Genomic DNA, 25,538 nt, shown 5'->3' with positions numbered 1-25,538 from the left:
ACAATGCGGTTTAGGTATCAGACAGGCGCTAAATAATGTTTTTTTTTAATTAATCACCCCAATACCGGATCTAGCAAGCTCGTTCTGATGCTGATATAATGCTTCATCTGTTTCACCGGGGCAAGCCTCTAAGCTTCGATTAGGTATACATATTAGTTTGTAGTACTGATTTACCTTATGATAATAACATATAAAAAGGATATTGGGCTTAAACAAAACAATAAGACTATATATTTACACAGTTGTGTATCTGTAGATATCTATAGACAATAGACATTGTGGAAACGGTATTTTCGTATTATACAATCTAAGATAAATGCAACTGATAGAGATACGTAACAAGTAGTATATCATTATCTTTGATCTTGTTAAGACCTAGCAACTAAGTGGTTATTATTTTATCTTGTTTGAACAAAGACTTCTTACTACTTGATCTTGTAGCTTATCTAAGGTTATTGAAATAAGTCTGTACTCGCGGAGCGGTTGTAAGTTTAATGTAAATAATTTTCCATAAAATGACTGTGTGAAACAGGAAAAAGTGTTAATGTGTTTTTAGATAGATGTAAGTTTTCTACGAGAATTATTATTGTTTTTACTTGAAACATCTCAACGTGCTCAAAACAATATTTGGTTTTTTCTCTTCATATTAAAATTAAAATATATCCCCCTTCGTTACTATAATATTATTTTTTTAGATAAAAGCAGCATGGCCTCAAATAATACTTTTAAAATTTATTCAATACGGATATTGATTGGATTATTGGGCATGGCCACGTATTTTTGCGTCTGTTTTATAGATAATTAATAAATATTGGGCAAGTAGGTGACCATTTTTCTATGATAGTTAATTTTTTGAGTCTGATATATTGTTAAAGGTATTTTTATAAAACGACTGTGTGAAACAGGAAAAAGTGCTTATATGTTATTAGTTATTAATGTTAAGCTTCTTGCTTTCTGCTAGTATCATAGAAGAAGTAAATATATAGGAAGGATGACTGAGGCTGAACAAATGGCTGATGGAGCCGGTTCCAATTTAGACAAAGTCTGGAGGATTTTAGGGCCTTTCGGAAAATATACTGTTGTGAATTACGCCTTCCTGTTATTTCCATGTTATTTGGCTGGTATATATGGATCTGTCTTTAACTTTGAGGCTATGGATATTAACTATAGGTAGTAATAATTGTTATTTATTTACTATGTTGACGCATTTTTCAAAATACATTTATATATGTGTTCACGTTAGGAATATATTATATTACAGAGTCTATTGGTATTGCATATTCAATTGTTATTTAGATGTGGTGTTCGAGATAAAATTTAAATATGACGATCGCTCTTATTCGTCCAAATACCGCCCAATAGCTATAGCTTTGAGGTATCTAGAGGGCCACCAGCTGTCGATGTGTACCGGAACAAACTTGTGTCTGAAGTCGAAACTCTACTACGTGTAGTTTCGGACTGGGGTAGGCTAAAACCTAGTCCAATTAAACCCAAGAAGACAAAAGTTTGCGCGTTTTCCGCTGAAAAAACACCCTTTATCGCTACTCCTCTTTTCGAAGACATATCGAACAACGTTTAGCTTCGCGGGTAAACTCAAACTCAAAGTAACTTTATGTACATGTACACTTATGAACGTCATAAAAGAAGTTAAATTAATTGTAAATTTACTTTTACTACCAGTTCGCAAGTCAAGGGCGTACAGCGGGCAAGAAACTATATACTACTTAGATCTATTATGAGTTTAAAATCTTTTATATTTTTTTGTTCATACAACAAGGCTTCAAGAATATATTTACCAGATAGTGTCATTATATTTAATTGCTTAAACTTATTCCGTACCGTCTCCCTTGGGGAAATCCAACAAATACCCCAAACAGGCCGCTTCTGCAGGACAAATGTGGATTAAACCAGAGTATAATTTGGAGAGAAAGGCTAAATTATCGTCCTCTTCTTAAAAGGCCGGCAATGCACTCGTGAGCCCTCTGGCATTGAGAGTGTCCATATCACTTAACATCGGATGATAAAAATAAGGTGGAATTTAAAAGAGAACTAAATGAATTCGAGACTTTTAAAACATGATTGAATAGTACTATAGTATTCTCTAAACCCGTCATCTTTTGGTCGATACCAACTACGGGGAAATGAATACAGATAACACAACTTTCTCAACAGCTGTGATACTTTTGACATTCAACACCTTTTGTCTTCAGTCAACGTGACCACGCACGCTGTAAAGCACGCGAAACATCGGAAAATTTAAATCTAAAATTATGTAAATAATTATAAGTTTATAATAATACAAATAGCTTTAATCCGGTTAAAAAATTGTTTTCTTACGATTAAATATTTTTAGATGTGCCATACCAGAATGTGAAAATGAAAATTCAACTTGGGTGGAGTATGCTATACCCAAACAGAATAACAAGTTTGACAAATGTAGGAGATATGATTATTCTAATGAAAGTAACACATGCGATCAATTGTCCTTTAATAGATCCTCAATTTTCAAATGTAAAGAATATATCTACAGCAGGGAAGATTCAGTAGTCAAAGATGTAAGTTTTTTCCGAGACTGTAACCGTTGTTACCGTTTTTACTTGAAACACCTTAACGAGCACCAATTTTTTTTTCTCTTCATAAAATATATTGGAATATATCCTCCTTCGTTACTTTGGTTTTTTTAGAAGAAAAAAAATACAATCAAATAATACTATTAAAATTAATTTAATATCCGAGTTGGGAATAGGCACGTATGTCTGCGTCTGTTTCATCGTATGGACGAGTGTTACTTGTACATTTCGAAAGAAAACATTGGTGCACAACAGTACGACGACCTCAGGGTTGAGAACTGCATGCTTAAACATGACTCTTTTGGTGTGATTCAATGTCGAGACTTAAAACTCGTGTTTAGGGAGTTGTAATTCCTTTGACAAATTCAATACAATTTTAGCATATGGAAGTCATACTAAGTCTCGACTTTGAATCTTGTCTTTCGCGCTAAATTAGTCTCGTACGTTAAAAATGTACTAGATTTTACATACCGAAGTGTTATTGAGCAGTAAGTTTCAACTCTATCTTCTCTAACTTCAAATAATCTGGCATCATAGTCCTAAATAGAAATTGGTGATCTATTTAAAAACTTCGCTTTTTTAACCTCTTAGAATCATTATAGGATTACCTGTTATTTGTAATTCCAGTTCAACCTCGGCTGTCAAGATTGGAAGAGAACACTAATAGGCACTGCTCAGTATTCAGGATTTCTTATAGCATTACCACTAACCGGAGTACTTTCTGATAAATATGGAAGAGTAAAACCCATGGCCGTAGCTTCTGCTATGTATGCTGTATTTGGAACTATACGATCATTCTCAACTAGTTACGAAATGCTGATCGTTTTTGAGTTTTTGGAAACCGCAACAGGAGCAGCGACGTATAGCACAGCTTTTGTCTTTGGTACAATTTCACGACCTTACTATTTAAAATATTATTCAAATTAAGAGGCATAAAAGAAACAAATTATTACGCAAAGATATGATGAATACTTAAGTGAACCAAAAAGTGATCATTCTCAAAGCAGTTTTTGTTTTAACGATCTAATTTGGTGCTTTATACTTATAGGTATGGAGCTAGTGCGTCCCGATGGCAGAGTCTTTGGTAACACCCTGCTTAACTTTGCATTCATTCTTGGTTCAATGTCCCTCTCGCTACTCGCATGGGCCCTGCAGAATTGGCGACTAATGTTGAGAATCGTATACCCACCAGCATTTTTAGTTTTATCGTACCTATTTATTCTAAACGAAAGCCCGCGATGGCTACTCAGCAAAGGACGGTGTGAAGAAGCATTATCTATCTAGCAGAAAAAATGAACAAAGTAAAAATACCAGAGCATTTACTGTCATCATTAAAAGCAACAGCAAAGTACGACGAATCAAGTATAGATGAAATTAAATTTGGAACTGTCTTTACAAAGGTACTGAAATCGAGAACAATGTTGTTAAGACTTGTGCTGTGCTGTTATTTGTGGATTACCTGCTCTTTTACGTACTACGGCCTATCAATTAATTCGGTGTCATTGGCTGGAAATAAATATTTGAACTATACGTTTGTGGCCTTTATAGAGATACCGGCAAATATTTTTTGCTATGTAGTTTTAACTAAGTATGGGAGGAAACGGGTGTTGGTGACAATGTATGCTTTAGGAGGGATCTTCTGTATCGGTCTCGCGTTGATAGCACGTAAGTTATGTTAATTATTACTTAGGGTTAGTAAATAAAGTACGCACACTTTGAAGTGTTAGTTTACGGCGAGCAGCCTTATAAGATTGCTTGACATAACTTTAAGTACCAAGTCTTAAAATTGCTAACTATGTACGAAATATGCGAGTACATATTACAGCGGATAGAATTTATACTATATTGTGAAATATAGTATCTTTCTAAAAAGGTGAACACAAATCATTTCACTTACTTTCTACAATGATTCATTTTATTTAAAGCTATTTTTCTATTACCAGAATTCTTTTTTTTATGTAATAGGAAGCAAATGGGCAGGAGGCTCACCTGATGTTAAGTGATACCGCCCATGGACACTCATATTGCCAGTACGCTTGCAAGTGCGTTGCCAGCTCTTTAAAACAATAGAACTCAGGACCTATGAATTGACGTAAAGGCAGAGGAGGTTTACAAAAAAAAAGTTAGTAAGGAGATCAAAGACTTTGTAAACTTTCCCGCAAAAGAAGTTCTGATATAATCTTTAAAGATTATATTTTCATTGATCAACGTTAAACAAAACTTTTCAGGTGATTCTCTTTGGTCTTTATTCATCTATTTAGCAGGGAAATTCGCAATAACAGTAGCATATAGCACCGTATATGTTACGGCATCTGAGATCTTCCCAACGAATGCGAGACAATCACTTCTTGCTATATGTTCCACCTCAGGACGAGCAGGGGCAACAATGGCGCCTTTGTCTCCATTACTTGTAAGTAGTTTTTCTCTGTGTTAAATCAGTCACTTTTTAACTCGTAGTCGTACAGTGAAAGGAAACATCACGATAAAACTGCACGTTCGCAAACAAACAATGTGAAAAACGGTCAGGCACAGAAGGATTTGACCGTATTTTCTATGAGATCAATAAGACAGATGGAGAAATATGTAGAGAGATATATAAAAGAAACAAAGTGCATATCAATTCTAAAAAGGCCGGCATCGCACTCGCCAGCTCTGGCATTGATAGTGTCCACTTAATATCAGATGAGCCTTCTGCCCAAAAATATTATAACAAAAAGTTATGGAATTTTTGTTATAATATTAGAACAGAGTTCTAACGAGCTCATCTGTTGTTTAATAATACCACTGGACCTGGACACTTAACTGGCCAGGAATCTAGTGCACCCAGGCTAAATATCGAATTGTGTCCGTAGGATGAACGGACGAACCAACGCCGAACAAAGTACCTTAACAATTAAATGGACACAAATGAAAAGACACAAATCGCTAAAGACTTTATTTCTATTGAATACTTGGCTTCTATTTATACAATATAAAAAATACAAATATATATTTTTGTATGTGCATATCATGATTTATTTTGTGTATTGTAGTAGTAAATTTCATTTAACGAAGCTAAAACATTGGTGGCTTCAAAAAGCTTGGTGTGCTCAGCAAGGCAAGGGCCACCACTTAGAACTGTATATAGCGCAAATTCGGCCCCACATGGAGTACTATTCTCATCTTTGGGCGGGAACTCCCCATTACCAGCTCCTTCCTCTTGACTGTATTCAACTTGATACTTTGGCGTTGTGTAGTGTAAATGCGGTAGAAGATGCAGAGTGACCCCTGCATCTTCTACCGCATTTACCATGGAGAGTATTCAGAGGAGTTGCTCGTATTATTATCTGCAGCTGAGATTCATCATCGGACGTCGAGGCAGAATACAAAATTCCATCCGTATCACCTCAACATCCGTCGTTCCACAACTGAGAATTTTTTACCTTAGTCTTTGCCACGCACGACTACTATGTGGAACCAGCTGCCTAATGAAGTATTTTCGGACCAATTTGACATAGGGTTCTTAGAGATCTTAAAAGGCCGGCAACGCACTCGCGATCCTTCTGGCATTGTCGGTGTTATCACTTAACATCAGATGAGCCTCCTGCACGTGTGCCTTGTTCTTTAAAAAAAAAATAATTATATGGCATCGTTCTGGAAACCGATTTCAATCAGTCCAGACATGGTAATTTCTTACGTAGTGTAATTCCTAAACTATAGGGGATACACTTTTACAATATGTATTCCATAAATACTTGTAGATAATAAATTCCATATGTTAATGAGATTTTAGTGTGGATGAAATTAATATTTAATGTTCTTTTCCAGGCCCGATATAACGACAATTTGCCCACAATAATCTTCGGCAGTCTTGCTTTACTGGCTAGCCTTCTATCGCTTACTATACCGAAAACAGATCACGTATCTCTTCCGGACAGTGTAAAAGAGGCCAAGAAGATTGCTCAAATAAAGAAGATTTCGAAATTATAGAAATAGGTATAAAGTTTAAGAAAATAAAAGTTGAGAAAATCTTCGTGTCATTTGTAGTATACCGAAATATATATATAGTCCCAAACAATAAGCTTAGGTTTAATAATCTATACCTAATAGATGTTCAATGTTTGTATTATAAAATGAAAGGGGAAAACGAAATAAAAGACAAAACGATGGCGCGTTCCTTTTGATAGTGATTGGTCGACTTTATCTCTACTCTCCCGAATGATCCCCCTAGAAACAGCTTCTACCTCTAAATATCGATTAAAAATCTTTAAAGTTTTTGTCGTGCACTTTTGGAGGTCAAACTATAATAACCTTATTAAACGTAATAATTAGAAATATATTTAAATAGTATAAAATTATATAGCGTTTGATATTTCAGTGTTTGTTGGATTCTAGACTTAATATAAATTGCATAGAGTCGTGCGTTTAAAAAAATCTTGTATACAGTACCCTCTAAAAATCCCCGTGAATCCCCACTTGGACATCTTGATTCCCTCAGGATTTAGAGGAAAATCACCCCAAGTTAGTAGCACTGTCTATTACGCTTGTTGCGACTACACTTGATGCGTGATCTCTGTTCTCTCTTCAATACGTTATGTGTCATCCTCCGTCTTTCATTTTAAGTTCACAATTTTCAACAATAGAATAATATCTTTATATCTGTGAACAAAGCAAATACAATATAGAATACACACATTTTTCGTAGCCAATGCCAATTCTCAATACATCTATGAAAGCGATATTCATCAATCGTATAAAATTCTCGATAGTATACTCGACAATTCAATTCAAAACTGAATAAAATAAAATTATTATCATTTTTTGTGCTATCGACAGCCAGTTTGAAAACCCTCTAACGAAATTCATACGACGCCAACACTGAAATTAAATTACATGCGGAAAGTAAACCGATATCCATCAATTATGTCCAAATCTTTTGTATTGGATTTAGCGTTTAGAGATTTTTGAATAATTTGTTTAAAAAAGCTTGATAATTCGGTTTTGTGGAGAGTTTGAGGAAAGTCTCGGTGTTATATAAATAAACCAGACCTCGTTTGAATTATACTACGAAGAACATAGAAAAGCATAAATATTTTATATATATGTGACTTTGTAAAGGATTGAGTATGACCTTTTCTGTACCATGCCCCACCTTATCCTTACTAAATTTACCTCAATAAAAAAACCTAAATGATACCTATCATATTTTTCCTCTTTAAAATATATTACTAGGAAATTGTTAACGATAGCTACACAAATGAAATGAAAAACTAAAATTGTAATTCCAAATAATTTTAATAAATTTTCGAATTAACGACCAAATTGCGCCCCTGTGAAGCGTTGGCCCAAGGCCCATACTTATTTAAACTTACATTACATTCTTATATACTCACCACTACGTGCTCTAAGTTACACGCTATGTAGATCCACGCCTACGACATCTTAAATCCCTATTTTGTAAAATAAATAATATTCATATACCATTTTTATTACTTTTTAGTTAATAACAAGTAAAAATAATAGTGACTTCAGTTAGTTAATCGCAATGACTTAATGAATCAATAATATATGGCGCTGCTTTAAAGGTTATAATTACCAAGAGTGCATATTGAAGTACTGACTTCAATCAACAATTTATACTGATAAATTGGTGACCAGTTTTTAAATATTGAATCCGAAAACACAAAGTGTCCCATATTTGCCCTTTAGTGCCCACTATCCCGATGCGGGTCTGTTTGTGTCTCTAAATTGATAAGGGGTCAAACTATTGCGACAGTGTTTGTTAACGTTTAACTTAATAAAAAAATGATAGTACAAAACATATACATTAAAGTCCACAAAAACTTCATATCTGGTAAATTGTTACCTTAATTTAATTAACACGGGAATTTTTTTGTAAAGATTGTGTTTAAAAACACGATTAAAGGGAATAAAAAAGTGTAACCAGAAAATCATAAACTTTGGTCGTGGCTTTTTGGTCGTGGGCCTCATCATATTTGTATCTGTTGCATGATATTTTTTTTAATAGGCACATATTTGATCAGCCTTCTGGGGGTATGTTTTAATTTGTTGGTTTTTCGATTGTTAGTATGTATAAAACAATTTAAAATATTTATTATCATAGGTTTTCGTGTAGTATTCGAATGTGATAATTGTATTATGACGTTAAACAAAGAAATAACAAAAAGTATTGTGATTTGCTCTTAAACTGGGTTCTAGTAAATAACAAAATATAATTGTTACAAATATCCATGAAATACTACTATAAATAATTTTAAATGCTTGAATAAGACACCGTATTAAAGCTATATAATAATTGGTATCAACCGAGGCTTCAATTCTAGGTAGTAATTTGTCTGCTCAAAGTGCTGGTAACTTTAATAAATTAATAATTGATTCAGACAAGTTTCTACTGTATTGGGACTACAATCAAAATCTGTTCCTTTACACAAAGCTACGGAAATATTTTTCATAAAACTTTGCACCAAGGTACGCCCTTGCTATAAAAGTACATATAAGGCATATGCCTTCTTATATAAGTAATACTACTACTTTAATAAAAACAGTCTCATTTTCTTATTTATTGAAAAGATCTCGAGATTTCGCGTGGGTATGACAGAAAAGGCTGTTCGGACGGATTCCTCGCATTTTAAAGAAACCTTTTCATTTTCCTCGCCAATTACCCGTAAACCCTTTTGGAAAAAACCCTAATTTCGTTGAATAACCAAAGAGGACATTGTTACATCCATTATGACTTAATCAATGTTTAATCATGTCATTTACAATAGACATTGGGTGAGGGCAAATTAAATAACTGAGTATAAATATTCAATTCTTATTCATACTTAATTAGATTCATTTGTTCTTAATTATTATAAAGCACTATAGAAATTAGTTTATTATATATTCATAGTATCTCTTATACTCGTAGATTAATTCACATAGTATCGCTTTATCAGGATCCACAAGTGACCTTCTGTAAGGTCTGATTAACCTCAATATTCAAATTAAATTTTGTTAAATAAAACCTTATATCTAGACGGTTATATTAAATATAATTACTATGATAACTGAACATAAATATAATAACTAATATATTTCTATGCCAGCTTCTTTTCTTTATAAAAATGGCAATCGGCGTTTCGTGCCTTTTGAATTGAAACAATTATTACTGACGCGAGTCTAACCCAAAAACGTGTGTAAACGCTGAAATAAAGAAAGCACATAATCTATAAACACTTGCGCTTTTGGGTTTAGTAAGCGATGGGTTTTTCTCTCGATTTAATGAAGTACTGATATACAGTGATCCAAATACATAATTCGACTGGCTGTAAGTACATTATTCCAACTGATGTAGGACAAAATGTTAATACATATTTTAATACATTTGAATAAGTTGCTATTCATTAATTTTGAATTCATTTCAGTAATGAATTACACATGATATGCCGTTTAAGAGTATTTGGTGCGTATTATGAAAATTATCATCTGGCTGGCCATGAAAATGTTGGTTTCCTAATAATTGCATACATATTTTAGATTAAACATTATCCTAAACGCCTGGATTAATTTCAATTTCTTAACGTAACTAAGCTATATTTTAAAGGTATTTTAAATATATATATTCGTTATGTATCAATGTTTCTAGATAGCCCGATGTCTAAACATGGCGCGATTTCTAATAGAAAAACCGCTGATAGCACCCGTTGAGGTTGCACCGCTCCAAAGAGCTTTCCGCACATATGTTTCTGAACGAATACTCGAAAGTGAATGTGTGTGCGTTCGTTTTTTAGTTCCAAATACACCTTAGAAGCCCTGATTTCGTATTATATATATCAGTCAGTAAGTAATAATGAAGGAATAGCATGGCTACGTTATATTTATTGCTATATAAATTGTATCTTAAATATACAAAAAATACACGAATTAGATAAATGGGGATTATATTTGGTATATATGAATGAAATTCACGTTTTGCACGTTACATGGGATGGGAATCAATAAAAGATTTGAAGGCGGTTTCGATTGCCCCATCAGAGTTGATTTTTTTACCTTGCTAGAAGTTAATAGAAAGTATAAAGAAATAAGAAAAATATAATCTATTGGAGTAAGGTCCAGGGAGTATGGTGGATGTTTGATGTCCAATTGATCCTCGTTCAATTTTTTAGTAGTCTGTTGTGCAGTGTAGTGTGTGGTCTAGCGTTGTCGTTAAACAGCAGTAGCCTGGAGCGATCGACAAGCCTTGGTTGTTTAGCAGCTTTAAGTGTAAATATGTCTGTATGTATAAAAAATGTCTTATTTACCTGGTCCAGCCATAAGTTCTGTTTCAAATGAAAATGCATTTTTTGAATTAAATATGTTCGCTTCTTGGTAACAGTATTTATGGTCAGGAAGTTATATTGAGGTCTTAATGTTAGATATTCATAAAAAACTAATATTATTATTGTCATTACTCGTTACAAGGTTTATTTAAATGAACACTTCAAATACTAACTTTAGCAGGACTCGACTAATTTGCAAAAGTCTAATTTGAGTTATATAGGTATAGAAATATTATCATTTTAATAGATTTATTCACTAAACGTAAAATTGTAACGCCTGTGAAAATAATTCGATTTATCAAACCTAAATAATGTGAAATCGAGGAAAATGTATTTCCTTTGACTTCGGTATTTGTGATGCCGTTTACTATTTGACTCATAAAAGGTAGAAAAGATGGTATCGCTACCGAGTCCCTTTGAGGGCTCCGTAAAAATTTGTATCGCAAACTTTAACCGATGGACCTGATAGGTATTGCCTGAAATTCGAGCAAACAGGCCTCCAAGGCCCCTGATGTAATCTTGTCAACCCTTTACCTTCTATCAATTTTGAGGCGTGCTCGACTTTGTATTTCAATTCTGCCTTTGAAATTCTCTTTAGATTTACTTAACTTCACTTTTGTATAGCCTTTCAGAATTGTAAGGCAAAGCAACAAGAAAGCGATTTTGAACAGTACTTATTTTGCGTTAAGTAATGTCAATCATATGTATAACAAATGTTACTTATGTAATTTGAGTTGAATATAAGAAGGCGCTTGTCTAAATTAAAAATGATATGGATGTTAGTATATTATGTTGTGCTTTAATGTTACTGAAACGTCAAAAATAATTTTATTGATATTTTTTCGTAACATGCATCACAATAACACATGACTTGAAGAAAACTAAGCTAAAAGCGGCCTTTAAATAAAAATAATATGTACTATACCGCTATGTGGAACCAGCTGCCGACTGAAGTATTTCCGAACCAAATCGACTTAGGGTCCTTCAAGAAAAGAGCGTACCAATTCTTAAAAGGCCGGAAACGCACTCGCGAGCCCTCTGGCATTGAGAGTGTCCATGGGCGGCGGTATCACTTAACATCAGGTGAGCCTCCTGCCCGTTTGCCCCCTGTTCTACATAAAAAATAATAATAATCTGGATGTTGCTGGCCCAATGATGATAAACTTATTTAAATAATACTTGATAGAGTAAAGGGCGACCAAGGACAACGGTTTACGGTCGAACATCGCATACTAGTACGATTTTTATATTTTAAAAGAATTTACTATTTTTATTCTTGAGGAAGACAAATCGCTCTTACATGATGCGGCAAAACAAACGTGAAAATTAGGTTCTTTCTTCAAACAAATTGTTTAAGTTGGGCTTTAAATTTTATTTTAAACTAAATCTTTTGAACGACTTTTAATTTTAACAGCAACAATTGACAACATGCGGATGAGGTGATGAGGATGCGATTGTAGTCATTAATACAAACTTTAATAGTATACTGACAGTTGAAAAGTATATATTTCCAATTTTAAATGACAAAGCGCGTGTCATAAATATGTCTACTGAGTGTGGTCAACTTTCTAAAATTAAAAATAAATATTGGATTAAAAGACTGGCTCAAGAAGATGTAACATTAAATGTTATACAAGATTTCACGAAATGGTTTATAGATTCAGTTAAAAATAATACAATTAAAGAAGAAGATTTTGAATGGAGTATTATATTCTTATTAACAACGCAGAAATTGTAAGTAAAGATATTACGGGAGTATTATACGAGGATGCGATTGTAGTCATTAATACAAACTTTAATAGTATACTGACAGTTAAAAAGTATATATTTCCAATTTTAAATGACAAAGCGCGTGTCATAAATATGTCTACTGAGTGTGGTCAACTTTCTAAAATTAAAAATAAATATTGGATTAAAAGACTGGCTCAAGAAGATGTAACATTAAATGATATACAAGATTTCACGAAATGGTTTATAGATTCAGTTAAAAATAATACAATTAAAGAAGAAGATTTTGAATGGAGTATTATATTCTCGTATGTGGTATCAAAAATTGCTGTTTCTGCGTACACACGATAGTAACAAAGAAAAATGGATAGAGATATATCGATAATTCATTGCACCCAGGCTTCGTAAAAACATCAGTGACGAAAAACTTAGGTTATTTATCTATTGAAGATGCAAGTGATGCTCCTGTCTATTTAACTTTAGATGCTGATCAGTCGATTAAGGGTAAATATATTTGGTTTGACAAAACTGAAAAAGATTGCACAAATATATACTAAGACTTAAATTATATTGATTCAAAAACATTCAAGGAATTTGTTGAAAAATTTATCTAGATATATGTATTAACACTTAAATAAATGATATTCAGTATTTATTAACAAATCAAATAAGTTTTTGTAAAAAATTCTTCAAATTATAAATAATTTGGTTATTTTTATCTACCTGTGTGTTGTCGGAACACCAAGGTAGTTAAAATAATTACTTTTTATCCTTGGTTATGATCATTACAAATTCCTATTTATTTCGTACACTTTCAATTAAACTTACTTCATTATTTAGTTAGGCTTTAGTCGAAAAGGAACACAACATAACAATCATTGTGAACATGTATATGTGGCCATAGAAGAAATTGATTCAAAATTTCATTGAAGAATATTTTGTACACTCTGTATGAGCGTTAGCGTTATGTATGTTTAAATAAATTAATGTATTTTTTATATGAAAACCAAGTACGCGTTAATAAAACCAGCGTAACTAACGTTTACAACTTTGAATATTATGTTGTAAAATTTGATTGAAAATCGCATAATAGTTATTTGGATTGCATTAAATAGTGAACATGATTGGCAAGGTGGCGGTCGTAACAGGAGCTAATCAAGGAATAGGATTTGGTATCATAAAGCTTTTATGTAAGCGTGGTGTTAAAACTGTGTATCTAACAGCGCGTGATGAGAAACGAGGCACTGAAGCTGTGAAAACCCTTAATTCTAAGGGCCTTTTTCCAGTATTTCACCAGCTAGACATAACTAACGAAGAAAGTATTAAAAAATTTGAATATTTCATAAAAAACCGACACAGATGTATAGATATTTTAGTGAACAATGCAGCGGTGGCATGCAAAACCTTTTCAGAAGTTACATATGATGACGCTAAAAACGTTATAAATGTAAATTTTAATAGCATTCTCACAATGGAAAAGTATATTTATCCGTTGTTAAATGATAACGCGCGTGTTATTAACATATCAAGTGATAGTGGTCATCTTTCTAAATTAAAAAACAAATACTGGATCGAAAGACTATCGCGAGAAGATCTACAGCTAAATGATATAAACGATTTTACAAGTTGGTTTTTAGATTCAATTAAAAATAATACATTTAAAAAAGAAGATTTTACATGGAACTTTCTTTATTCTTACGTTGTTGCAAAAATAGCAGTTTCAGCGTACACGAGAGTGCAACAGAGAAACATTGGCAGGGGTATATGTGTTAATTCACTGCACCCAGGTTTTGTGAAAACTTCAATGACAAAAGGAACTGGTCTTTTAACTATTGAAGAAGCTGCTGAGGCACCGGTCTATCTAGCGTTAGATGCTGATACATCTATCAGAGGGAAATACATTTGGTATGATAAGGCTGAAGTAGATTGGGCGGATACTTCTTTAGTTTTAAATTATGTGGACGAGCATACAATGAAAGAATTTTTGCAAAAAATCTCTTAATTTCTCATATTGAACCATCTCACACGAGACAGTGCGTGGCACAAGTGTGGATGGTTTTGTTTGTTTTTTATACTTGTTATTTAAGTACATGCACCTGTAACTGCATGCTCTTAGATTCATTTGTTTTAATATTTTGCAATGCAGGTTGGACTTTTGATATGATTATATCTGTTATTTAACTATATTGCACATATAATATATATATTCAATATAATGTAATATACATAATGTTGCGATTACAATGTTTCAATACTATTTAATCAGACAAGCCTGCTCCGCATAGTCAGTGTGTGGGCATATTTAGTACCGATAACATGATAAATAAAGTTGCTGTAGTTACTGGAGCCAATAAAGGCATTGGCTTGGGAATAGTGAAAGAGTTATGTAGACGAGGAGTTAGCCATGTTTATCTTACGGCTCGTGATGAAAAAAGAGGGGTAGAAGCAGTAAATAATCTAAAAGTAGAAGGCTATAATCCCCTTTTTCACCAACTCGACATAACAAATGAAGAAAGTGTTATAAGGTTTGCTGATTTTATTAAAACAGAGCTCAGGGGAATTGATATTTTATTTAATAATGCTGCAGTGGCAGGTGATTACGTAACAGGAGCAACATATGAAGACGCGAAACGCGTTATCAGTGTCAACTTTGATAGCATTCTCACTATTGAAAAGTATATCTTTCCGTTGTTAAATAATAACGCACGTGTTATCAACGTGTCTAGTGATCTGGGCCATTTATCTAAACTGAAAAATAAATATTGGATTAATACCCTCTCAAAAGATGACTTAACACTAGTTAATGTCAAAAAATTTACAGAATGGTTTTTAGACGCGGTAAAAAATAATACTTTCAAAGAAGAAGACTTTTCATTGCCTTATTTTTTATCGTATGTAGTATCAAAAATTGCTTTGTCGGCATACACGAGAATACAGCAGAAAAAGATTGGGCGAGGAATTTCCATAAATTCGTTGCACCCTGGCTTTGTAAAAACGTCAATGACGAAGGAGACCGGTATGCTGACTATTGAGCAAGCCAGTGATACTCCCGTTTATTTGGCTTTGGATGCTGATCAATCTATCAAGGGTAAATACATTTGGTTTGACAAAACTGAAAAAGATTGGACTAATATTTCACTAGACCTAAATTACGTTAATCCAAGCGTATTTAAAGAATTACTGGATCGGAGAGCTAGAGAAATGCCTTAAAAAAGTTTATCATAAAGAATGAGAGTATGGACAGCTTTTGTATTATAGTTATTTAACCTTTACTTATATTTATCTTGTAAATGTCAAAAAATGATAATAAAATATTCCTTTTCTCTTTTACTTACTTATACCTATACCTAGATTAATTTTAAACACAATAGTAAATTCATAAGCAATAGCCTACACATCTTAGTAATAAAGATATCATAATTCTTCATTATCCAAAACAACTCCAAGAAATCTTCTATTATAATTAATATTAAACAAAACAAATGACGCGATTGACATTATGAGGCCATTTAATTAATTAACTGAATGTTTATATTATCATATAAAATAGTACTACAATAGACTAGCTACACTTCATGTTTGTATTATAAGGGCAGTCCTTTAAAAATGATTCAAAAAGTTGCAATAGTTACGGGTGCAAATGGTGGCCTTGGCTATGGTATCGTCAATGGATTGTGTAAGCGTGGTGTTAAAAAAGTGTATTTAACGGCACGTGATGAAAAACGAGGCTTAAATGCGGTTGATAAATTGAATCGCGAGAATTATAATACTGTATTCCATCAACTTGATATTACAGATGAAGTAAGTGTTAAGAAATTTGCGGATTATATAAAGATAGAAAGAATTACTATCGATATTCTTGTTAATAATGCAGCAGTCATTTGTAAAAACTTAACTGTGATTGATTATGAAGACGCAAAGCGAGTTATAAATGTAAATTTCTATGGTGTTCTTAATGTTGAAAAATATTTGTATCGTTTCTTGAATAATGACGCTCGAGTAATTAATATATGTAGTGATACAGGTCATCTATCACAGCTAAGGAATAAATTTTGGGTTGAAAAATTATCCAAAGAAGATCTTACATTTAACGATATTGAAGAATTTATTACGTGGTTTTTGAACTCAGTGAAAAGTAATACTTTGAGGATGGAAGATTTTAGATGGAAATATTATTTACCATACGCAATATCAAAAATGGCACTGTGTGCGTATACAAGGGTGCAACAAAAGCACATTGGAAGAGGAATTTCTATAAACTCACTTCATCCAGGATTTGTAAAAACACCAATGACAAAAGGAACTGGTATGTTATCGCCTGAAGAAGCTTCTGATGCACCAATTTTTTTAGCTTTAGATGCTGATCAGTCAGTCAAAGGAAAATACATTTGGTTTGATAAATCCGAGAAAGATTGGGCCAATACTTCTTTGGTATTTGACTATGTGGATTTAAACGCATTTAATGAATTTCTGAATAAAATGAATAATAAGCAATAGTGTCAATAGATGATAGTGTCTCCTCTTAAATTTACTTACTTATCTTAGAACACCACATAAAATTTGAAGTCACCATCGGTTACCTATTTATTACATTGCTTGCTAATATTAGCTCTATGTTTTTGTATTTCCTGAACTTTGAGAACCATTGTATCAGATTTATGTTTATGTACATATACCCGGTGCTCTGTAACAAGACTTTATACATTAATTAAATTGGTACTAAGTGGACTGCACTTGTTGCTAGTGATAGCGTTATCTTAATAGTATTTACTTTACAATTATCTATATTCATTTATACCTTATTATTTTAAAATTATTTGTCAGTGATATTTTACATGTTATACGGTAAAATGACATCTAAAATTGCCTTAGTAACTGGATCAAACCAAGGCATTGGTTTTGGTATTGTAAGAGAGTTATGTAAAAGAAATGTTGGAGTTGTTTATCTAACGTCCAGAAACATACAACGTGGTAAAGAAGCAGTGGCAAAATTAGAAAAAGATGGTTTTTACCCAAAGTATCATCAGCTTGACGTTAGTGATGAAGAAAGCGTTAAAATTTTTGCTGAATATGTGAAAAACAAATATGGTGGTCTAGATATTTTAATAAACAATGCTGGCATTCTCGACTCAGACTTTTATAAAGTCTCGTACAAAGAAGCTAAAAGAATTATAGACACCAACGTTCATGGGATAATATTAATGCAAAAACACTTCTTCCCAATTTTACGAAATAATGGTAGAGTTATCAACGTATCCAGTGATTGGGGACATATTACAAATATTAAGAATCCCTACTGGGTTCAACGCCTCACCAATGAAGACATAAAGTTAGAGGATGTGTATGAATTTCTTAACTGGTTCTTAGATTCCGTAAAAAACAATGCACTGAAAGTAGAGGACTTCTTTGAAAACTCTGTTTTGGCTTACAGAGTTTCAAAAGTTGCAGTGTCTGCTTTAACTAGAGTGCAGCAAAATGAGGTTGGCAAAGGAATTTCAATAAATTCTCTAAACCCGGGATTTGTACGAACAAACATGACTAAAGGTGGTGGTGATATGTCTGTAATAGAAGCTGGTGTTACTCCCGCATACTTGGCGCTTGATATTGATCAGTCCGTCAAAGGAAAATATTTTTGGTTTGACAAAACTGAAGTCGATTGGGCCGATTCTACTTTAGACGTTGTAGATACGTTTGATGCTTTTGAAAAGGCTTTGCAAGAAGTTAATAAATAATGACGTTTGCATAAAATTGTTTGTTTTATGTTCCTGAATTTTCCTGGATTCTCGTAATTATAGATTATTGATAATGTTGGTATTTATAATACTCGTTATATAATTCGTTATTTTAAATGTAAATAATTAACCTATTTTAAACTTAACAGTGTACTGGCTCAATACATTGTTACATGTTAATTAGCTTATTATAATTACTAATTAATTTAGGTTATTTCAAGAAAACACTTTTTAAACGGAATGAAGCTATGTATTATTATTTAAAACTTATAATTATTTACATAATTTATAAGTTTTTAATAATAAAACATAGCTTCAATCCGTTTAAAAAGTGTTTTCTTAATGTGTAAAAGCTAGGTTAACAAAAGACAATACTATAGGTTATTTTAATGAAATTTGTTGGTTTATTATTAAAAAAGACCGCAACACTAAAGGCAAACAATTATTTTTTGGGTATACATTTAATAGAACGAAAGGTCCACTTAGTTAATATTCATATCACATTATTCATAACAACAAGTAACTAAAATGCAATAATTCTAATCAAAGTTATAAATCGTTGGAACGGCAAACTTTAAACTGCATTTTTGCAGAAATCTTTTTTAATGAAATACAATTTATTCCCAGACCATTGTATAAAATATAAAACAAAGAACAAAATTCACCACGACCATACAGAACAATAACTCTCGAACATTCATAAAAAGAATCGATATCTATTGGTATCGAACCAATTATTTCTTGAGTCTCATTTTCCTGAAAATAAAGAACTAGACGCTAGGATAGGATGGATTTGATGATAATTGGAATGTCAACTGTGGTAGTGACTCATTCAACTGTTGTAGAAATAATGTTTGTAATCTCATATCCAACAAGTATTTGTTTCAGAAATACATTGAGACAAATACTTGTTGGATAAAGTAAGCAAATACTATTTATAGCTTTAAACTTTTAAACTGGTTGGATTATTTCCAAGGTTCATTCCCTGGTGAACAATTGGTTTTGTCTGAATTTGTGTTTTGCCGGTTGTATGGAAATTTAAACTAAAGTTGTGTGATTAGAGGGTGTCAACTTTTCTTTTCAAAGTAATTAAAAAAAAAATGTTTTTAAACAATTTATATTATTTTATATATTAAAGCAGCAGTGTTGGTCGACGGCATGTGTCAGGCACAGAAGGCTGATCTCCTACTTGTCTATTAGATTAACAAATGATCATGTAACAGATACAGAAATCTGAGGCCCAGACCTTAAAAGTTTGTAGCGCAATTGTTTTTTTTTTAATATATTAAGTATACAAATATCGTATGCTGTAATTAAGGTATGCGAAGTAATTGTTCTGTATTTTATTTTTAATTTCGTTTATTTATTTTTTTGGGTTATTGAATTCCGGTGGATATCCCATTAATAAATAACGAAAAACTATTAGGAAACCGAGTCGCTAGAAGAGAATAATTTAAAAAGCCATTTTACAAGCAATTTAACGTTTAACAGAATATAGTATAGTCGTTTGACTCAATTTAAAGCATGTGCACATTTAACAAAGTGTTTTATGGGCCACGATTCGCATAATGCAACTATTTTAACTTTGTTATTTCCATATTATTGTAATTTTGTGTATGCTTTATAAAAAATGATGTTTAATTTTCTTGTATGTTCCAGTTCGTATTGTAATCATATGATACTTGTGACAAATAAAACGGTGAACATTTTTTAAAGCCAATCTAACTAGTTAATCAGTAACTAGATTTTGCTAAGCGATAATTTAGCGGCGTAAATTAATTTAGATTAATTTTAAATACAATCTTATCAGCTTTATTCTAAAAACATGATAAGTCGAAAATAATATAATTTTAATCATTATTCAGGTGCAACAACCGCTTCTAAAGCATATAACGAACATATTATTAGTTTCAGAGTGTATCTTGACCTGAATTTGCGTGGTAGGCACTTTTAGTAAAAACAATATAAACGATTTCGCGGTATTCATTGGCACTGTCCAATTTATTTTACGGTAACTATATGTGTTATATTAGGTTGGGAAAAAAGTCTTTTCGCATTATATATATACTATACTATATAGGCTATACTATTTGTATCTGGCTTATTCTGGTATCATTAAAAGTATAAATTTTAAAGAAGATCATTCCAAATTTAATTTAGGAAAATGTTTGATTTTTATTTATTTTACGCACTGCCAAGATGAGTGAATCTAATGAAGAAATTAGATACATTTGAAAATTTTACTACAAAAAAGGTAAAAATACAACGCAAGCCGCGAAATTTTTTTTCGATGTTTATAGGACCTAGTCTGTGAGAGTAGCACTAACTTGTTTTAAGCGTTTTCAATCCGGAAATTTGGATGTCAAAGAAGCACGTCGCTCTGGTCGCCCTATTACGGATCAAATGAATGCCATTTTGTTAAAAGTGGAGCAAGATCTGCATATGTGAAGAACCGGGAATTGACCACAAAACAGTATTGGCACATTTGAAAAAAACTGGGTACACAAAAAAGCTCACTGAAACCTAATGAACCGTGTACTCATTCGTGATTCTTTATTACGACGTAAAGAAACCGAATCACTTTTAAAGAAGCTGGTGATGAAAAGTAGATCACGTACGACAAGAACTTGCGAAAAAGGTCGTGGTCAAAGGTCAGTCAGGCTTCACGGCTGTGGTGAAATCCGGGTTAACAAGGTCGCAACAAGGTGATTCTGTGTATGTGGTGGGATTGGAAGGGTATTATTCAATATGAGCTGTTACCACCAGCCAGGACCATCGATTCTGAACTCTACTGCAAACAACGGATGAGATTAAAGCCAGAAGTTGAGAGAAAAAGGGCGGAATTAATCAACAGAAAGGGTGTGGTTTTTCATCATGATAACGCTAGACCTCAATATCTTTAGCCAGTCAGTAAAAATTAAGAGAGCTTGGCTGGGAGGTGTTAATGCTTCCGCCGTATAGTTCTGACCTTGCCCTTCAGATTTCTACCTGCTTCGGTCTCTTCAGAATTCTTTAGGCAGTGTCAGGTGAACATCACAAGAGGACGGATATATATAATAAAATATATTTCTATAGCAATGGGATCATGTTCCTACCTACAAGATGGCAAAAAGTTATCGAACAAAATGGTACCTACATACTTTAGTTACACGTAAATTAACTATTTAAAAAAAATGTGAATTTTCTTAAAAAATGCGAAGAAACTTTTTTCAATTGAAAATAACTAACAAAAACTGGTAACAGATTTTTTAATTAATATCTCATATACTCGATTAATAATATATGGTATTCATATTTTAATACTATACTTAATATTAATATCACGCAATTTATATACTAGTTAAGGTAGCTGTGTTTATTCGAGTCTTGGCCCCGCTCCTGCTCGTTAAATTTTATTTATCTTTACTTTTTAGTATTGCCAGAGTGGTATTGATAGCTTGCTTTTCAAGGGAGTGAACTAATTTAATTAAAATTTATCATCTAACTCTCAGTCTTAAATTATTTTCAATGGTTGAAAAAATATTTTAATGATATATTTAAAGTACGGTGCAACACGACTGATAATGCCTAATTAGATAAAAACTAATTAGATAATAACTAATAATAAGCATGGTGCAGTTAAAACCGTCTTTAAACCTTCGGTTGGATTATTGATTAACCAGTTTTTTACTAGAATCAATATGACTAATCAAGTTCTAGTACCGATTATCAAAGAAACTAATTGACTTACTAGATCCCACGATTTTATAATAAGCACTTTTGCTTAAATTGAAAACTCATATTAATAATGAACAAAAAAATATGTTATATATAATTAGATAATTACATTTTTTAGTATTTGATGCTTATGTGCTGCCACCTATGAATGGTTTTTGATACTGTCTTAAAATCTAAAATGTATTTATTTAATATTAACAGTTCACAACAAATGTAGGTTCAAAAAGGTCTGATAATGCTAAAAATGAACTAAACATTTCATGAGTTCAGCCCGTTGATTACGAATGAGCGTCGATAGTTGAAAGTTTGCGGCCAAAATGTGAACATTGCCTTGTGAGTGCCAAAAGATGTTGATTCCAGTACTTTTATAAGAACATAAATATTAGATAAGATTTCAATGAACGCATATGTATGTAGTTTTATTTTAATGCTCCGAGCCACTACGAACAACATTAAATATTTATGGGGAAGACGATCTAATAAATTACAAAAATACTGCAATCCTTTGATGTTCGGAATTTGTTGGGTATTCTAATATAATTATATTGTATCGATGTTACCTAAAAAAAACACTTTAATCATGACATGAGAATAATAAGTTTAAATCTATGGAGAATCTTAAAGAAAATAATTTATATAAAAACTCAAAGTTTATAAAAATTTGCACATACTAACAGAATTATTTTAACTGTTTGGCTATGTAAAGCTAGTCGCATCAACATTTTGCTTCCCCAAAAACAGTTTAAAAAAGAATTCCCCAAATTTCTTCTTCAAAATTCCTTTTCGTAAAAGATGTTAAAATTGAATTGTGTTTTGAGATCGCTCAAAGACGTCGTCATTGAATGCCGATGGGAAGAGGCTGAGGCTTCGCGCGATAAGAACCGTTTTGTTTTTGTTTTTTCCTATCTCCATGTTTCATTTGCCTTTTGGGAATATACTGGTGATAGTTTAAAACGTTTTTGACGAATATTAAAAGCGTTTTATAGTGTATACTGAATTTATTGTCTGTAAGTGTAATTTGACAAAATATTAGTTCACAGGCAAGTTAATCATTAATAATAATAATAATCAATGGTGCTACAACCTTTTTAGGTCTGGGCCTCAGATTCTGTATCTGTTTCATGATCATCTGTTAATCAAATATGCAAGTAGGTGATCAGGCTTCTGTGCCTGACGCACGCCGTCGACTTTTTGGGTCTAAGACAAGCCGGTTTCGAGCTAATGTTAAATGCGCACATAGAAAGAAAATCCATTGGTGCACAGCCGGGGATTGAACCTACAACCTCAGGGATGATAGTCACATCTACTCGTCGTCGTCCACTAGGCCAACACTGCTCTAAGTTAATCATTACCCTTAACAAATCTGTTTCCATAAAACTTTCTTCGTTATCCACACAAAATGCATTCTCACTATTGTTATTATACTATATATTACAAATATTTGCTTAGTAGGTCCACACATCAAATCATGATACTGGCCAGCCTTAACATACCATATATAATAACAATAATGCTTATGAAGACGTGACAAATTATTTAACAAAGAAAAAATGGAACCCCGTAACATAGACCCGACTCATTCATGGCCGTTTTCTTTATTTTTCTGTACGTCGTTTCATTTCCTTTGTTTTTGCTCTGTGGTGAATATCTTCGGTTTCAGACGCAATTGGAATCGAATAAGTTTCAGACGAGTCTTTATGCATGAATTATTTGTATAAGATCGAATATTATACAAATATTATATTGTTCTCGGATATTTCTTTGTTTTTGCGATAAATTTTACTCATAGTATATACTTAAGCCGGGTATTATTGGTGTTACAGTACTATAGCGGTGTTGGTCAGGAGCGTCAGCATCTCTGACGTCGTAGGTTCGATTCCCGGCCATCAGGATTCTGTCTATCTGAGAATCTATCACTCGCTTGTACGAAGGATAGCATTGAGAGTAAAGCGACATATCTCAAATCCAAAAATGGACAAGTGTGTTAGAAGGCTAATCATCTACTTGAAATGAAAATTATCAAAGAATCGGTTGCAATCTGCCAAAACCTAAAAAGGATAGCGCCTCTGGATTATTATTATTATTTGTATTAAATTTATGTTTTCATAGTAAAGTACGAAATAAAAACATTGTATGTAAATAAGCCTAAAATCTATGTTGATTGATTATGAAAATCTCTTTAATATCCACGCCCAAAATCACTCAACTTAAAACTCGATGGGTCAAAGGAAAAGAATCCAATTTTAACTTAATGAAAATTCTTTAATACTTGTATAAGATTTTAGCGTTTATCGCTTGCATTGAGTAAATAGCTTTTTCACAAATACAATTAGGACATCTTATAGAAAATATATTTTATAAATAAGTTGTATAGTTATTGAAATGATACGTAATTGTATATTTGATCTACAAAGAGGTAAATAAAATCTGATAATAAAAAACATATTTTTTCAGTCAATAAACATAATTGAATAAACTCTTCAATACGAGAACTCTATGAACGATTTTATTCAAATATTTGTGACCATACACATTCGGCTCCATTTCACGTGTATGTGTTAGTGGAGAGGGGTCATTTTGGACTGGTTTATGAAGGCAATATTTCATAGTGATGTGTGATTTATATGCCAGACTCCCGGTTAGAATTGTACAAACAAATTGATTCAATATGTCTTCTTGTCCGGACGACAATTATTTGCATTCCGAACTTGTACTTAGTTTATTTATAATTAATATATTTATTATAAATATATTTTGTGAATTATTTTACGCAAAGCCTTGAAGATAGTTACAGATTTCAAATTAATTAAATGTAATTTCTAAAAAAAAATATATATCTTATGTAACCAACCTTGATATGAATTGATGTAAACATATCATTCTTATTTAATTGTTTATTTATATAATTATTAACAATTCAAGATTGTATGACTTACGTGACTCAATTATCTTGCGACCTCTGTGTAGGGCAGAGGGCGTCTCCATCGTGGTCGGTCTTAAGTCAAGACTTAACGGGTCTCTTTGCCTCATCTGCAATGGTAAAACTCCAGGTTTGCTTGAGACGGCTCTGCTTTCCTTGCGGGTTTTAAACAAGCGCCTGGTTGGGGATTGGAATCTCTGGCCTATCCAGTTCTACTTGAGTCGCTTGATTTGCTGGCCAATCGAAGTTTCTTGGCAGAGCTCCCTAAGTTGCTTGTTGGAGATCCTCTCGGGCCAGTTGATACCTAAAATACGGCAATGGGGATGAATAATTATCATTATAATCAAATTTAGTTTTTCAATTTAATTTATGATATTAGTAAATTATACGACGATAATAAATGTTTTGTAATAAGAAAAAGAAGTATATGATCTTTATAAATACTACAGTCATCTCAGCATCTTTCATTATTTACTTACCTTTAAACCTGAAAATTAAAATCTCGTGGGAATTAAAGATATCCCTAAATTTACGAGTTGAATAACTAAACAACAAACCCTAATAATGGTTT

The 25,538-nt window shown here is 32.5% G+C and overlaps 5 protein-coding genes across 6 annotated transcripts; all 5 read left to right on the top strand.

Moving 5' to 3' along the window:
- Positions 1–359: 359 nt before the first annotated feature.
- LOC123707616 (putative transporter B0252.3) lies at positions 360–6,580 on the top strand. 2 transcript variants are annotated; one of them, XM_045657843.1, is made up of 7 exons: positions 360–562; positions 962–1,170; positions 2,354–2,555; positions 3,198–3,453; positions 3,619–4,235; positions 4,799–4,980; positions 6,378–6,580. In XM_045657843.1, exons 2-5 carry the CDS (start codon positions 992–994, stop codon positions 3,852–3,854), a joined length of 873 nt encoding a protein of 290 aa, XP_045513799.1. In that variant the 5' UTR covers positions 360–562; positions 962–991; the 3' UTR covers positions 3,855–4,235; positions 4,799–4,980; positions 6,378–6,580. The 2 variants fall into 2 exon arrangements, with proteins under 2 accessions (XP_045513799.1, XP_045513801.1); XM_045657845.1 differs by lacking the exon at positions 962–1,170.
- Positions 6,581–13,643: 7,063 nt separating this feature from the next.
- On the top strand, positions 13,644–14,600 carry LOC123706861 (carbonyl reductase [NADPH] 3-like). The gene has a single exon (XM_045656401.1). The coding sequence runs from the start codon at positions 13,719–13,721 to the stop codon at positions 14,598–14,600; it is 882 nt and encodes a 293-aa protein (XP_045512357.1). The 5' UTR covers positions 13,644–13,718.
- A 291-nt stretch (positions 14,601–14,891) lies between these two features.
- On the top strand, positions 14,892–15,925 carry LOC123706859 (carbonyl reductase [NADPH] 3-like). The gene has a single exon (XM_045656398.1). The coding sequence runs from the start codon at positions 14,915–14,917 to the stop codon at positions 15,806–15,808; it is 894 nt and encodes a 297-aa protein (XP_045512354.1). The 5' UTR covers positions 14,892–14,914; the 3' UTR covers positions 15,809–15,925.
- A 94-nt stretch (positions 15,926–16,019) lies between these two features.
- Positions 16,020–17,121, top strand: LOC123706860 (short-chain dehydrogenase/reductase 2b-like). Its single transcript, XM_045656400.1, has one exon. The coding sequence runs from the start codon at positions 16,205–16,207 to the stop codon at positions 17,093–17,095; it is 891 nt and encodes a 296-aa protein (XP_045512356.1). The 5' UTR covers positions 16,020–16,204; the 3' UTR covers positions 17,096–17,121.
- A 39-nt stretch (positions 17,122–17,160) lies between these two features.
- Positions 17,161–18,346, top strand: LOC123706858 (carbonyl reductase [NADPH] 1-like). Its single transcript, XM_045656397.1, has one exon. It carries the CDS (start codon positions 17,434–17,436, stop codon positions 18,328–18,330), a length of 897 nt encoding a protein of 298 aa, XP_045512353.1. The 5' UTR covers positions 17,161–17,433; the 3' UTR covers positions 18,331–18,346.
- The last annotated feature ends 7,192 nt before the right edge of the window (positions 18,347–25,538 follow it).

This window comes from Pieris brassicae, chromosome 3 (assembly GCF_905147105.1).
Source record: "Pieris brassicae chromosome 3, ilPieBrab1.1, whole genome shotgun sequence".
Taxonomy (NCBI): Eukaryota; Metazoa; Arthropoda; class Insecta; order Lepidoptera; family Pieridae; genus Pieris; species Pieris brassicae.
This window is presented reverse-complemented; position numbering and strand designations above follow the sequence as displayed.